The following is a 15,183-nucleotide window of genomic DNA, read 5'->3' on the forward strand; positions in this document are numbered from 1 at the left end:
TCTTGCAGAGTTCCTGAGATTATTAAACTTGCTGTGGTTGATGAAGTTTTGCCTTGTGGTGCAGTTTAGAGGCTTGGATAGATATTGTGGATGTGTCCTTTTCTTCCTAGTCACAGCTGCAGTTTGCACATCCTCTGAATCTTTCAGAGCTTGCTGGTAGGAAATACCATCAAAGTCAGTTACATGAATACTGACTTTTTTTTCCCCCTCTCTTTAGATGACAATCAAAACAAAACCAATGAAAAGAAAGAGAAGAAAATGGTTTCTCAGAAACCCCATGGTACCATAGAATACACTGTAAGTATTGGGATTGGGGTTTTCCATCTCTGCTGTTTTGAAGGGGGAGTTGTTGGGGTTAAGAAGGAGCCAGTGCACAAAGTGAAGGCACCAAGTGAAACCTGCCTGCAGTTTGTGCCTATCTCAGTAGGGACAGCCCCAGATACCATCGTGTGGGGAGAGCTAGGCTGACATCTTGCACTCAGCCTGGCTCCTCTGCCTCTTCTCATGGCTGCCAGTCCTGTTTTTACTTCTGCACCATGGCTTTTTATTAGAGCAGTTGTTTCACTATGCTGAAAAGTACTTCCACTCCTCTATATTGATTAGATTGTCAAGTCGTTGGGCTGTGCTTCATGGGAGACCTCTCTCTCTAAGCCAGAGCAGGGCACCAGTGACTGCTGTGTTGGCTCAGAGCTCTAGCTCTACCCAGAAGGTCTCTGTGAGTTGTCTAGGTCCCTCTTGGGGTCTGCACTCCACTCCCCATCATGCAGAGGGAGTGGGAAAGGCCACAGTCCCAGCTGGAAGCAGCACAATTGCCTGGCCTCTGCAACTGCTGAAGCTGTTGTGAACTTCCTGGTGTGAGTCCTTTCCCCACTTGCCAGACCAGTTCTAAGTAAGGAGGTGGTGCTAGAAAGCTTGATGAGAGAAGGAGAGGGACACCTATAATACCTCTCCATTTTATCTACTGCAGAATGTGAAAGAATGACTGTTTTTTTCCCTTTGTATTGCTACTGGATTATCATGTAGGCTGGTAAACAGAGGCTGTGTTGAGATCATCAAACCTATTCCCTGCAAACAGCTTGTCAGAGGGCTTGGGTTCAGCTGGTCTGCCAAATGTGTTTGCTGGAGTATCTTAAGCTTCAATTCTTTCTTCAGGCTGGGAATCAGGACACCATAAACAGCATAGCACTAAAGTTTAACATCACCCCAAACAAGCTGGTGGAGCTCAATAAACTTTTCACACAGACGATTGTGCCAGGCCAGGTAAGGCTTTTATGGTTGTTCCTTTTAATACCTGAAACCTGATTATTTAACAGCTCTTTACTGCTTTCATGTATCTATTATGTACTTAAAGACAAGGATAAGGAATGGTCATTTAAATCCCTCCAAGGGGAGCTCACCAGTTCATTGCCTGGAGCTGGGGAAGGGAGTTTTGTAATTTCCATATCTGATTTGTGTTATTTATCTGCTGTCAGTAAACTTAAGGAAGGCTCTGAAGCTCAGGAGGGCAATGTAGCTGTTGCAAGAGACCTGAATTCTTGGGAAGCCCAGATAAATGCTGGATATAATACATTGTGCTATGTATAATGCATATGGGATATACATGTAATAAATATATATCACAGGATGTTAGGGGTTGGAAGAGACCTCCAAGCTCAGTCAGTTCAACCTAGCACCCAGCCCTGGCCAATCAACCAGACCATGGCACTAAGTGCCCCATCCAGGCTTGGCTTCAACACCTCCAGGGATGGCAACTCCACCACCTCCCTGGGCAGCCCAGTCCAATGCAAATTACTCTTTGTGAAGAACTTCTTCCTGACATCCAGCCTGTACCTCCCCTGGCACCACTTGAGACTGTGTCCCCTTGCTCTGTTGCTGGGTGTCTGGGAGAGGAGACCAACCCCAGCTGGCTACAGCCTCCCTTCAGGTAGTTGTAAACATTTGTAGGACAGTTGTAGGTAGTTGTAGGCAGTTGAGGACTGCCTTGCACCGAGTGCTCAGGATTGGGTTGTCTCAGTAGAACACAGCAGTGGCAGTAAATAGCATTTTAAAGCTGGTGTCTTTCTGTTTGTGTTCAGATTCTCTTTGTGCCAGAAACGAGTGCTGCGAGGCTGTCGTCTTTCAGTCCTGGTGCTCCTGTCTCTCCTTCGTCGTCCGACGCCGAGTACGACAAACTGCCTGTGAGTCAAACGCTGCTTCCCTGCCCTTAGCCTCACAAAGGCATTCCTGGTTCTGAAGCTGAGATTTTGAGGTTGCAGTTCAGACCTTGTGCATCGAGTGCCACGAGTTTTAATTTGCTGTACCACAAAATCTGCCATCTTCCTACAGCATTCCAAATGAAAGGAATTCTGCCTGAGCGTGGAAACAGGTTCAGCTGGGTGCAGAGTCTGTCATTGGGAATGGTGTAGTGTGTAGCTCTTAAAGAAGAGTTTATTCAGAGATTCACAGAATGGTTTGGGTTAGAAGGGACCTTAAAAATCATCTGCTTCCAGTTATGCTGCCATGGGAACACCTCCCACTAGAACAGGTTGCTCAAGGCCTCATCTGACCGGGCCTTGAACACCTCCAGGGAGGGAGCAGCCACAGCCTCCCTGGGCAACCTGTGCCAGTGTCTCACCATCCTCACTGTCAATGATTTCTTGCTAATCTCCAGTCTCAATCTGCCCTCCTCAAGATTTGGTCCAGTCCCTTACTGCCTTTCTTGTAGGCCCATTTCAGGTACTGGAAGGTCACTAAAAAGTCTCTCTGGAACCTTCTCTTCTTCAGGCTGAACAGCCCCAACTCTCTCAGCCAGTCCCCATAGGAGAGGTGCTCCAACCCTCTTATATTCGTGGCCTTCTCTGGACCTGCTCCAACACTTCCATGTCTCTCTTATGCTGGGGGCACCAGAGCTGGATGCAGTACTCCCAGGTGGGGTCTCATGAGAGCAGAGGGGGGGAAATCACTTCCCTCATCCTACTGGTCACCCTGGAGATTTCTGTGCTGCTCTGCAGTCCAGAGCCTTGATCCTTCATCAAGATTCTTGAGCAGAGGAGGCTGTTAGTTCAGTCTGATCTCAGGATGTTTTACTAGTTCAGGAATTATGGTGGTTCATAGACTTGTCTTGAATAAACAAGACTGCTGGACTCAATCTTTATTGAAGGCCTTAACATCACAGGATGTTAGGGTTTGGAAGGGAACCAAAGAGATCATCCAGTCCAACCTCCCCTGCCACAGCAGAACCATACAATCTAGCTCAGGTCACACAGGATCACATCCAGACAGGCCCTGAAAGGCTCCAGGGAAGGAGACTCCACAACCTCCCTGGGCAGCCTGTGCCAGTGCTCTGGGACCCTTACGGTCAAGAAGTTCCCCCTTGTGTTGAGCTGGAACCTCCTGTGCTGCAGCTTCCATCCATTGCTCCTTGTCCTATGCCAGGGAGCAGTGAGCAGAGCCTGTGCCCCACCTCCTGACCCCCAGCCCTCAGATAGTTATAGACATTTATGAAATCTCCTCTCAGTCTTCTCTTCTCCAGACTAAGCAGCCCCAGGTCCCTCAGCCTCTCCTCACCAGGCAGTGCTCCAGTCCCCTCATCATCCTCATAGCCTTCCCTTGCACTCTCTCCAGCAGATCCCTGTCCCTCTTAAACTAAACTTAGTTTTCCTTAGCAGAGTGAGTGACCAACATGGGCTTAGACAGTAATTTTAGGGAGTTTAGCTGTCCACCTACTGATGTGAAAGCAATTAGACATTTCAAATCCATAACTAATGAAAAGGGAAGTGGAGAGAAGCCTGCAGTGGGTAACTGGGTTTAGCCTTAGTGCCAGCTGCACAAGGACTCACACCAGCAATCTCAGCGTGCAGAGATCTCCAGTGTAGCTCGTGTGGCAGGACTAGATCTAGTCCTCTTTTTAATGCTTGTGCTTCCTGGAAACTCACTGAGCTGCCTTGCCTTGGTGTGTTTCCATTTCTTGCCTGTCATTGTCATTTGCATGGAGATTCGTTGTGATGTTACAAAGGTGTTTTTTCCCCACACAGAGCACAGCATGAAGCGTAAGTACAGAGCCAGCACTTTTCTTTCCTCAAGCAAAAGCAAACTACTTGGTTGAACCTGGTCTTTTAGTTGTCCACAGTCTACCATTGTGTGATTCTGGTTCTGTTGCTCCAGACTGAGCTTGTATGCTTTTTCCAAGGATGCTGATTTGGCAAGAAAGGCTTTCAAACCCATTGAGAGAGTCCTGTCCTCCACTTCAGAAGAGGATGAGCCTGTGGTGGTCAAGTTTCTGAAGATGAATTGTCGTTACTTCACAGATGGCAAGGTAGGTGGGACCTGGCTCTGGGGCATCCTTTGAGGTGCTCTGGAAGCAGGATCTGTTTGGATAAGTAAGACAGCAATACTTCAGGAGTCAGATGTGCTCCACATTTGTATAGAGTCTGAGCATTCTGCTGGCTTTGGCTCCGCTGTGTTTGTGTGTTGGTACTGTGGTTGCAGGCTCTATCATTTTGTTCTTTTTATGGTTTAATCACTTATGATAATTGCTTAATGAAATAATTGCTCTTCTACCTGCCTTCATTCCCTTACTGTGACTTGCCAGCAGGACCTTTTGAAGAGTGTATTGCTACATACAGAGAGAACTGCACTTTAGAGTTACGACTTGTCAGGATTACTTGTCCAGTTCCATTCCATTGTGCAATGCTTTTGGAAACTGAGCCATGTCTGTTTCATTTATGGCTTTAAGCTAAATTTTAACTATTTCCAGAGCAGCATTTCCAAACACATCCATGTTGCTTCTGCAGTTCCTAATGAATGGCAACCAAGCTGCAATCGAAAGATAAATATTGCATAATCCAACCTTTTTTTTTCCTTCTCCTTTTCTCTTTATTTCTCTCTCCTCTTTTCTTTTTTCATTTCTCCTCTTCTCCCTTTTTCTCTCCACCTCTTTTCTTCCTCTCTGCCTCTTCTTTTCTCTCTCTTTGCCTCTTCTTTTCTCTCTCTTTGCCTCCTCTCTCTGCCTCCTCTCTCCTTTTCCTCTCTCTGCCTCCTCTCTCCTTTTCCTCTCTCTGCCTCCTCTCTCTTTTTCCTCTCTCTGCCTCTTCTTTTCTCTCTGTTTTTTCCCTCTCTGCCTCTTCTCTTTTATTCTCTCTTCACCCTTTTTCTCTTCCCACCTCTTCTCTATCTTTTTTCTCTCTCTGCATCTTCTCTCTGTGCCTCTCCTCTTTTTTTCTCTTCTCCTCTTTATTTCTCCCTTTTTCTCTCTCCACCTCTTCTTTTCTCTTTTTCTCTCTCTGCCTCTTCTCTCTGTTTTTTCTCTCTGCTTCTTCTTTTCTCTCTACCTCTTCTCTTTTCTTTCCTCACATGCATTCTTACAACATACACATTCCCACTGGGACTGCAATCCTCAGTTTTCCAGCAGCTGTTTTAGAAGGCACACAGCTCTGGCAGTATTTTAATCCTCTTTTCTCAAGGTTGCAAGACCTTGAACTGTCTGCTTGATACATCTGCTCTTGTTGATACTGGTCTCAGATGTCTGCATATTTGGGGTTTAAAGTTCCCTGGGATTTAAGGCTGGGCATGCTAACTGTTGTAACAGAAGTACTGATTTCAGCTGGGGTAGAGTTGATTTTCTCCCTAGTAGCTGGTGCAGGGCTGTGGTTGGTAACACAGAGATCTCTCAGATGTTACCAAGTAGAGGCTGAGGATTTTCCAGGTTGCCATGCTGTGCCAGCAAGCAAGTGCCCAAGAAGCTGGGAGGGAGCTGGGACACCTGACCCAGGCTGACCAGAGGCATATTCCATTCCACTCCACAGAATGTCATGCCCAGTATGTAAACTGGGAGGAGTTGGTCAGGAGGGGCAGATCACTGCTTGGGCATCGGTCAGTGGGTGGTGAGCAACCACATTCTGCATCACTTGTCTTCTCCTGGCTTTTATTTTTCTCTCTCCTTTTGCTCTATTAATCTTCCTCATTATTACAGTAATATTTTTGTTCTTATCTCAACCCAGCAGTTTTCCTTCTCTTTTTTTAATCCTTAACTCTTCTCCCCATCCTACTGTGGGGGAAGGAGTGAGCATGTGGCTGCATGATGCTTAGCTGCCAGCTGGGATTAAACCACTGCAGCATTTTCCCCTTCATCCTGACTTTTCTGAGATAGATGTGTTTACATTTGCAATTTTGGGCTTCTCTTGGCATTGAGTGAATGTAGACTGCAGTTAACCACTCTGTAATTTTTCAGTCTGCTGTTTTGTAGAAGCTAATAGGGGACTGCTTGATCTTTCCCATGTGAATTAGGGCAGTACTTTGCTTTGTGATGTGATGTGTGCTAGATGCAGAGGATACAGATTGCCAATTTTATGGCTGGAAAAGAGATTTGCAGTCAGAACAATCAGAAGTGAACTGGCTTCTTAGCCAGTCTAACTAAAACCCCTTGCTGCCTAGCTTCCTGCAGTGGATGGGTAAGAAGCACAGCTCTTACAAACCTGTGACAGAAACCTCCCTACTTGATATTGGTGGGTTTTCTTTTTCCATCCAAACCAGGTCTTTGTTACATGAGTCCCACAGGAGAAGCAAATGGCAATTAGACAGAGACTTTGCTTTACAAAGGAGCAGGCACACATGTACTCACTTGTCAGTGTCAACCCACCAGCTTGGCATCTCCTGGATTAAAACAAATAACCAACAAAACAAGGACAGGCTGAGAGAGTTGGAGTTGTTCAGCCTGGAAAAGGGAGGGCTCCAGGGAGACCTTAGAGCAGCTTTCCCATATTTGAAGGAGGCCTCTAGGAGAGCTGGGGAGGGACTTGTTAACAAAGGCATGGAGTGACAGGACAAGGGGCTATGGCTTTGGGTTTTATCCAGTAATATGTTTTGTGGGAGACTGATTAAAATTCTTCACTTTTAGCTTGTGGGAACCAGGATGGAAAGTTGAATACTTCAAATATGTTCAGGTGTTCAAGGCCAGGTTGGATGAGGCCTTGAGCAACCTGTTCTAGTGGGAGGTGTCCCTGCCTATGGCAGGGGGTTGGAACTGTCTGAGCTTTGAGATCCCTTCTGACCTAAACCATTCTATGAAATGTTCTTCCTTATCAGCCAGGAACTTGGGTGTTACTAAGCTTTTATCTTACAGTGTCTGACTTCAAAACCCAAAAAGTTAGCAAACACTGCCTGGTGGGGTGTAAAGAGGCAGGAGAGAGGTTTGTCTTTAGAGGATAGCAACCTAAGATCAAATAGCAAGTGCTGAGTGCATTACATGTGATGTGCTAACTCTTCCTTCTCCTGTTCTAGGGTGTTGTTGGAGGAGTCATGATAGTAACTCCAAACAATATCATGTTTGACCCACACAAATCTGATCCTCTGGTGATTGAGAATGGCTGTGAAGAATATGGGCTCATATGCCCCATGGAGGAGGTTGTCTCAATAGCTCTCTACAATGACATCTCTCACATGAAGATCAAAGATGCTTTGCCATCGTAAGGAGCATTCTTCCCTGAATTTACCTTCCTTATGAAGAAAGGCTGAGGGAACTGGGGTTTAGAGAGGAGACCAAGGGGTGACCTCATTAATGCTTATAAATAAAGACTGAGTGCCAGGAGGATGGAGCCAGGCTCTGCCTAGCGATGCCCAATGACAGGACAAGGGCCAATGGGTGGAAACTGAGGCATAGGAAGCTCCATGGAAACGTGAGGAAAAAGTTCTTCACTGTGAGGGTGACAGAACACTGGAACAGGCTGCTCAGGGGGATTGTGGAGTCTTCCTCTCCAGAGATATGCAAGACCCACCTGGATGCAGTCCTGTGTGATCTGCTTTAGGGGATCCTGCTCTGTCAGAGAGCGTTGCACTGGATGAGCTTTTGAGGTCCCTTCCAGCCCCTAGCATTCTGTGATTCTGTCAACTTGTGTTTCCAGACACAAGTTCAGGAAGAGGCACGGAAAAGGAGAGGGAGGAGAATGGACAGGAAGAGTTGTCACACAGGGGAGGAAAGTGCCAGGAAATGAATGATTCATTCATGGTCTTCTTCCACTTTCTTGTTGAGATGTTTCAGTGGCACTAAAGAGAAATGGGTCATGAATAGGAGAACCAGAATGTAAAGGAGACCATTAAAAAGGAGTAATTAAAAGCACTGGTAGCATGTCATAGTTGGGCTCCTGCAGTGATCTGTCTCTGTGGTCAATTCAGTGGAAGTGAGGAGGTTTAGATTGGAACCAAAGTGTAAAGGAGACCATTAAAAAGGAGTAATTAAAAGTACAGGTAGCATGTCATAGTTGGGCTCCTGCATCGACCTCTCTCCATGGTCAGTTCAGTGGAAGTGAGGAGGTTTAGACTGGAACCAAAGTGTAAAGGAGACCATTAAAAAGGAGTAATTAAAAGTACAGGTAGCATGTCATTGGCCTCTCTCCATGGCCAATTCAGTGGAAGTGAAGAGGCTTAGATTGGAACCAGGACTTCTGAGAGGAGTATTGAAAGCTTTTGAAGGTTGGAACAAGTCCAGAGGAAGGCTACAGAGATGATCCAAGGGCTGGAGCACCTTGCCTATGAGAACAAACTGAGAGAGTTGGGGTTGTTTAGCCTGGAGAAAAGAAGACTCTGGGGGGATCTTAAAGCTGCCTTCCAGTACTTGAGCAGATCCTACAGGAAGGCTGGAGAGGGACTTTTCTTAGGGGTGTCTAGTGATAGGACAAGGGGGAATGGTTTGAAGCTGAAAGAGAGTAGGTTTAGAATGGATCTTGGGAAGAAGTTCTTCAGTGTGACAGCAGTGAGACTCTGCAGTAGGTTGCCCAGAGAGGTTGTGGATGCCTCCTCTCTGCAGGTGTTGAATGCCAAGTAGGATGAGGCCTTAAGCAACCAAGTCTAGTTGAGAGGTGTCCCTGCCCAGGGCAGGAAGGTTGGAGTAGATGACCTCCGAGGTCCCTTCCAGCTGAAGCCATTCTACAATTCCAGCAGCCCATTAGAGCAAGGCAGAAGAATGAAAGGGAACAGCTCCAGCTCAGGTGGCTGCTACTGCTTTGCATCAAACATGTTGGAGCAGAGTCTGGCTTAGTGTCTGATCTGCTTGCTTCTCCAAGATGCAGCTGTACAGCCTAGGGAAGCAGGGATGGTTGTAGAGGTTGACTCATTGTCAGGTGTGGGAAATAACAGTATTAAAGTGGTATGAATGAAATTCCAGCAGCTAAGTACACGTCCTGGTGACTGAATCATCTCCTGACTGCAGTCGGCAGGACAGGTCGTGTCGGCTGAAATCCTGATGACTTGCACATTGTGATTCCATGGCTGCCATTTCTTCACCCATCTGGCACACTCTGCCAAGTGGTTTTACTCATTTTTATTTCACTCTTATCCTTGCCCCATTTTTATCTATTTTATTTCAAGTCCCCTCTTTCCACTGGTGTATGTTTCTTTTGGCAAAAGCAAGTTTTGGTTGAGTTTCAGAGCTTAAGTTGGTGCATTATTGAGTTGTTTGCTTTTCCATTTTACTTTCTGTTTCCATTTTTTTTTGTTTAACATCCTATGTACATCCATCATTTTCCCTGACAGTGACATACCAAAGGATCTTTGTCCTCTGTACAGGCCAGGAGAATGGGAAGACCTCTCCTCTGAGAAAGATCTCAATCCTTTCAGCAAATTCAAATCCCTTAGCAAGGAAAAGAGGCAACTGAATGGAGATCCATCCATTGCTCTGGGTGCCAAACAGGTAAAGCCTTCAGATGAGGAAAAGTCTGCTGATTTTGAAGTTCTTCAGTCATCTGAGAGTGCAGAGTCAGTCAAATCCAAGTCTCTGGAGTTTCCCAACAACATCACTGCCACAGAATGTTTGGAAAAGTTTGCTGCAGATCCATGTGCCAAGGAGCCTCCTTCTGGGGAAAAAACCACTTCAGAAATCGAAACCAAAGAAAAATCTCTCTTAAAAGAAGGAGAGGATGACTGCACTGAGCTGGAAAAGACATCCCCTCGTGTGGACAGAGGGTTGGACAGGAAAGTCTTGGTAATGGAAGGCTTGCTGGCTGACCCCAGGGAGCTGGGGAGAACTAAGCAGCAGGCAACCAAATCCACTACAGAAGTCCTGCAGCACTTGACAGTTGATTCCTTGGAAAAAAAGGACAGTGTTGAACCTAAAGCTGACTTAGACTTAGAGCTGTGTGAAAAGCAAGATGTTATTCCAGAAGTAAACAAATGTGTCAGTTCCCCTACAGGTAAGGTGGAGACTGCATTGGACACTAAGAAAGAGCTAGAGAAAGATAAACTTATTGAATTTTACCTCAATAAAGATGGGAATGGGTCTCAGTCATCTGAAGACTTACACAAGGCTGAAATCCAGAAAGGTGACAACAATAAAGCAGTTGGCATAGACCTTACACTTAGCTGTTCAAAGTCCCAAGCTAACGAAGTCCATACAGTTAAAAGTATGGAGCTTGCTTCTTGCTGTGTGGAAAGGAAAGCACCTTCATTAGGAATCAGCTCAGCAGCAGCAGAGGAGAAGGAGCTGGAAGAGTCTGTGGACTCTTCATTAGCACCAGCTGTAGACAAGACCTGTCAAGAAACGCAGTTAGAGAATCAATCAGAGATCAGACTGTGGCTGCTGCAGAAAATTCAAGTGCCAATTGAAGGTAGGTCTCTGGTTATCCTTGTTTCCTCTGAGGCTTGGGCAGCACTGTGATGGTAACCTCTGAACTGATAGCTCTGAATTCCCTCTTTCTGTAACACCCTGTCTTTTGGTATTGGATTCTTCTGTTCTCTACTCCTTAGGAGACAAAAATATCCTTCCAATTCCCTAAGCTTCTACTTGGAGAAGCAGCTTCTGTGCTCTTGCTGTATTGGGCATAGAATCATAGAGTCAACCAGGTTGCAAGAGACCTCCAAGATCATCCAGTCCAACCTAGCACCCAGCCCTATCCAGTCAACCAGACCATGGCACTAAGTGCCTCATCCAGGCTTTTCTTGAACACCTCCAGGGGTGGTGCCTCCACCACCTCCCTGGGCAGCCCATTCCAATGCCAATCACTCTCTCTGCCAACAACTTCCTCCTGACATCCAGCCTAGACTTTCCCTGGCACAGCTTAAGACTGTGTCCCCCTGTTCTGTTGCTGCTTACCTGGGAGAAGAGCCCAACCCCACCTGGCTACAGCCTCCCTTCAGGTAGTTGTAGAGAGCAATGAGCTCTGCCCTGAGCCGCTTCTTCTGCAGGCTGCACACCCCCAGCTGCCTCAGCCTCTCCTCATAGGGTTTGTGTTCCAGGCCCCTCACCACCTTCATTGCCCTTCTCTGGACACCTTCCAGCACCTCAACATCTCCCTTGAAATGAGGAGCCCAGAACTGGACACAGCACTCAAGGTGTGGCCTGAGCAGTGCTGAGTACAGGGACAGAATAACCTCCCTTGTCCTACTGGCTACACTGTTCCTGATGCAGGCCAGGATGCCATTGGTTCTCTTGGCCACCTGGGCACACTGCTGCCTCATCTTCAGCCTACTGTCTATCAGTACCCCCAGGTCCCTTTCCTCCTGGCTGCTTTCCAGCCACTCAGTCCCCAGCCTGTAGTGCTGCTTGGGGTTGCTGTGGCCAAAGTGCAGAACCCTGTGCTTGGCCTTGTTCAATCTCACCCCACTGGCCTCTGCCCACCTATCCAGCCTGGTCAGGTCCCTCTGCAGGGCTCTTTTACCTTCCAACACCTCCACAGCTGCTCCTAGCTTGGTGTCATCTGTAAACTTACTGATGCTGGACTCAGTCCCCTCCTCCATGGCACTGAATGCCTCATCCAGTCTTTCCTTGAACACCTCCAGGGACGATGACTCCACCACCTCTCTGGGCAGCCCATTCCAATGGCTAATTACTCTCTCTGTGAAGAACTTTCTCCTAACATCCAGCCTATACTATCCCTGGCACTTCTGCACCTCTGTTTACTGGCCTTAAGGACAGCAAAATGTCACCAAGTTGCAGTATTGGCAGGGACACTTGATGATCTAGGAGCTGTCACTCTCTATGGGTCGCGTTGGTTGCTTCAGTGCAGTTTGCACTTGGATCACAGCAACCCTGTGAATGCTCCAGGCATGGGACAGAGTGGCTGGAAACTGCCTAGCAGAAAAAGACCTCAGGGTGCTGGTTGGCAGCTGACTGAAGATGAGCCAGGTGTGGCCAAGAAGGCCACAGCATCGTGGCCTGGATCAGCAATGGTGTGGCCAGCAGGGGCAGGGAAGCGATTGCGCCTCTGTACTGGCACTGGTGGAGCCACACCTTGAGTCCTGGGTTCAGTTTTGGGATTCTCACTGCAAGAAAAACTTTGACTTGCTGGAGTGGGTCTAAAAAAGGGCAACGAAGCTGGGGAAGAGTCTGGAGAGCAGGGCTGGTGAGGAGCAACTGAGAGAACTGGGGGTGTTTAGTCTGGAGAAGAGGAGCCTGAGGGGAGACCTCATTGAAAGGAGGTTGCAGTGAGGTGGGGTTGGTCTCTTCTGCCTAGTAACAAATGACAGGAGGAGAGAAAATGGCCTCAGGTTGCACCAGGGGAGGTGTAGGTTGGATATGAGAAGAAACTTCTTCCCTGAAAGCATTCTCAAAGACTGGCACAGGCTGCCCAGGGAGGTGCTTGAATCCCCATCCGTAGAGATGTTTCAAAGCTGCAGAGATGTGATGCTGACGGCCATGATTTAGCAGCAGCCTTGGCAGAGTTAGAGAATGGTTGGACTGAATGATCTTAAAGGGCTTTTCTAACTGAAATGCTTCTGTGATTCTGTGGTAGTTCAGTGAACTGTTGGACATAGCCTTGATTTGTGTCATGTGGTGAGGGATGATTAGAGTGGAGTCCTTTAAAACAGTTTTAAACCTAATTTTCCTTCTTTTGGAAGGGGTTGCCATGGTGCCAGTTGTATTTGGTGATTTGTTCTCACTGAGAGAGAGAAATCCCTAAAAGGCTCCCTGTATGTGCTCCTGAAATGAACAAGGCAGCTTCAGCGTGATCCAGGCTATAGTTTAATGAGCAATTTTTTTGTCCCACTACCAGTTCAAGGAACTTCCAACTGCTCTTACCTTTGACCCTGCCTGTGCTGACAAGAGGTAGTTGTGTGGCTCTCTGACTGTCAGAGATTAAAAGCTGATCAGGCTTTGTGTGTGTGTGTGTGTGCAGGGCTGCTACTCTTTGACTGGATGGGTGTCCTGAGCCCAGTCAAACACTGTCCCCTTTTCCTGCCTGCTCCATGTTGCAGTTTGCACCTACCATGATCATCTTACTGCTTTGCTTTACAGGGCTATGCTGTGCACAGCTGAGGGGGATACAGGCTGTGACCAAATGGGACTAAATGGCCACAGTTTAGGGTAAACAGGGCTTTATGAAACCAGTGTTGCCATTGAACGACATCTGAGGTTTATTTCTGTGTACAGTGCCTCTGAGTGTTCCTTTGCACAAGGTTATTCTGTCTGATGATGTTTTATCACCTGCAGTATCTGTACTTTGTCTGTAAGCAGCCCATTTCTTTTCTCTCATTCAGATATGCTTCCTTCAAAAGAGGAAAAGAGCAAGACTCCTCCAATGTTTCTGTGCATTAAAGTAGGGAAGCCCATGAGAAAGTCCTTTGTGTCTCAGAGCACCTCCATGTCTCAGCAGTACAGTAAAAAAATAAAGCAGCCAGAGTATTGGTTTGCTGTTCCTCGAGAAAGGTAAGCTGCAGTGAGTAGCACAGAAACATGCTCAGCTCTCTTGTGAACACCTGGCACCTTCTAGCCTTGCATCTGACTGTCCTTGGGTGGGTCAAGATGTGAAGTGCAGCAGGGGTGCTGAGAGGACTGCCCTTGCTTGATTTCATGCCAGAGGGGTAAAGCAGCATTTGTTTCTCATCTACTGTGGCTCCCAGAGAAGAGGGAGGAAGAATCAGGTGCCACTTGGAAGGTGAAGAGAGGGATATGCATGCAGGTAGCATGGTACAAGCACTAGGGGATGCTGTGGGTCAGAACGTGAAGACAATGGGTTGAAACTTGAGTGGAATCATAGAGTAAACCAGGTTGGAAGAGACAGCCAAGAGCATCCAGTCCAACCTAACACCCAGCCCTAGCCAGTCAACCAGACCATGGCACTAAGTGCCTCATCCAGTCATGTCTTGATCACCTCCAGGGACAGCAACTCCACCACCTCCCTGGGCAGCCCATTCCAATGCCAATCACTCTCTCTGCCAACAACTTCCTCCTAACATCCAGCCTAGACCTCCCCTGACACAGCTTGAGACTGTGTCCCCTCGTTCTGTTGCTGCTTTCCTGGGAGAAGAGACCAACCCCACCTGGCTACAACCTCCCTTCAGGTAGTTGTAGAGAGCAATAAGGTCAGCCCTGAGCCTGCTCATCTGCAGGCTGCACACCCCCAGCTCCCTCAGCCTCTCCTCACAGGGCTGTGTTCCAGGCCCCTCACCAGCTTCTTTGCCCATCTCTGGTAGTAGTTTAGACTGGAGATTAGGAAGAAATTCTTTCCAGTGAGGGTGGTGAGACACTGGAACAGACTGCCCAGGGAGGCTGTAGGTATGCCCTGGGGGTGTTCACAGCCAGGTTGCAGGGGGCCTTGAACAACCCGGGCTAGTGAGAGGTGTCCCTGCCAGTGTCAGGAACATGGTGATCTTTAAGGTCCCTTTCAACTCAAACCATTCTATGAATCTATGAAAAGGGTAACAGCTGCAGAAGACTCCACTAAGGTGCAAGTGCTAAAAGAAGAGTTATTTCCCATGGGCAAAGGACACGATGTGGAAAAGGGAGGTGGTGCTAACTGAATGGCTGTTGCTGTTGTAGCCTTAGAGGCCACAAAAACGTCTCTTCCTTTGTGATAACACACACTTAGGTGATGTGCCTGTAGGGGTGTGTGTGCTACAGCAAAACAAAGAAAGTAGAGGCCTGTGATTTTCCACTTAAATCACCCAAGAATTGCCAGTGGCTGTGAGGAATCGAATCCCTGCTCCTTTTGCTGGCAGGCAGCTAAAGCAACTCTGTCGATGAACCAAACCTGGGAAATCAGTGATCACTCTTTGAGTTTGATGCCAAGAAGCAAGAAGCTGTGCAGCTGAGCCAGTCTCAGAGGTGGCTTTTTAAGATGCAGGCAGTTTTCTTTCTGGTTTGAAATCATTTCTCAGGACATGGGGTTTTTCTTTTCAAAGCTGTAGCACCTGTGTGCATTTCAGTGTTTCTTTCCTCTTAGAAAGGAGTGTTTAGAGCAGACCGCTAGTGTGCAAGCTGCTGGCCTGGAGGGGGAG

General features: G+C 47.5%; 1 protein-coding gene across 6 annotated transcripts in view; it reads left to right on the forward strand.

Annotated features, from left to right (window-relative positions):
• Positions 1–15,183, forward strand: part of NCOA7 (nuclear receptor coactivator 7) — a 105,824-nt gene that overhangs the window by 68,536 nt on the left and 22,105 nt on the right. For 4 of the 6 annotated variants that reach the window (XM_064170270.1, XM_064170268.1, XM_064170272.1 and 1 more), the window contains 7 exons: positions 218–297; positions 1,153–1,260; positions 2,076–2,177; positions 4,169–4,294; positions 7,258–7,442; positions 9,505–10,574; positions 13,444–13,612. In XM_064170270.1, the coding sequence (XP_064026340.1) occupies positions 218–297; positions 1,153–1,260; positions 2,076–2,177; positions 4,169–4,294; positions 7,258–7,442; positions 9,505–10,574; positions 13,444–13,612 (1,840 nt within the window). The remainder of the gene's footprint in view (positions 1–217; positions 298–1,152; positions 1,261–2,075; positions 2,178–4,168; positions 4,295–7,257; positions 7,443–9,504; positions 10,575–13,443; positions 13,613–15,183) is intronic. The other 2 variants (XM_064170274.1, XM_064170273.1) reach the window with 2 other exon arrangements.

Source organism: Pogoniulus pusillus, chromosome 33 (assembly GCF_015220805.1).
Source record: "Pogoniulus pusillus isolate bPogPus1 chromosome 33, bPogPus1.pri, whole genome shotgun sequence".
In the NCBI taxonomy this organism is placed as follows: Eukaryota; Metazoa; Chordata; class Aves; order Piciformes; family Lybiidae; genus Pogoniulus; species Pogoniulus pusillus.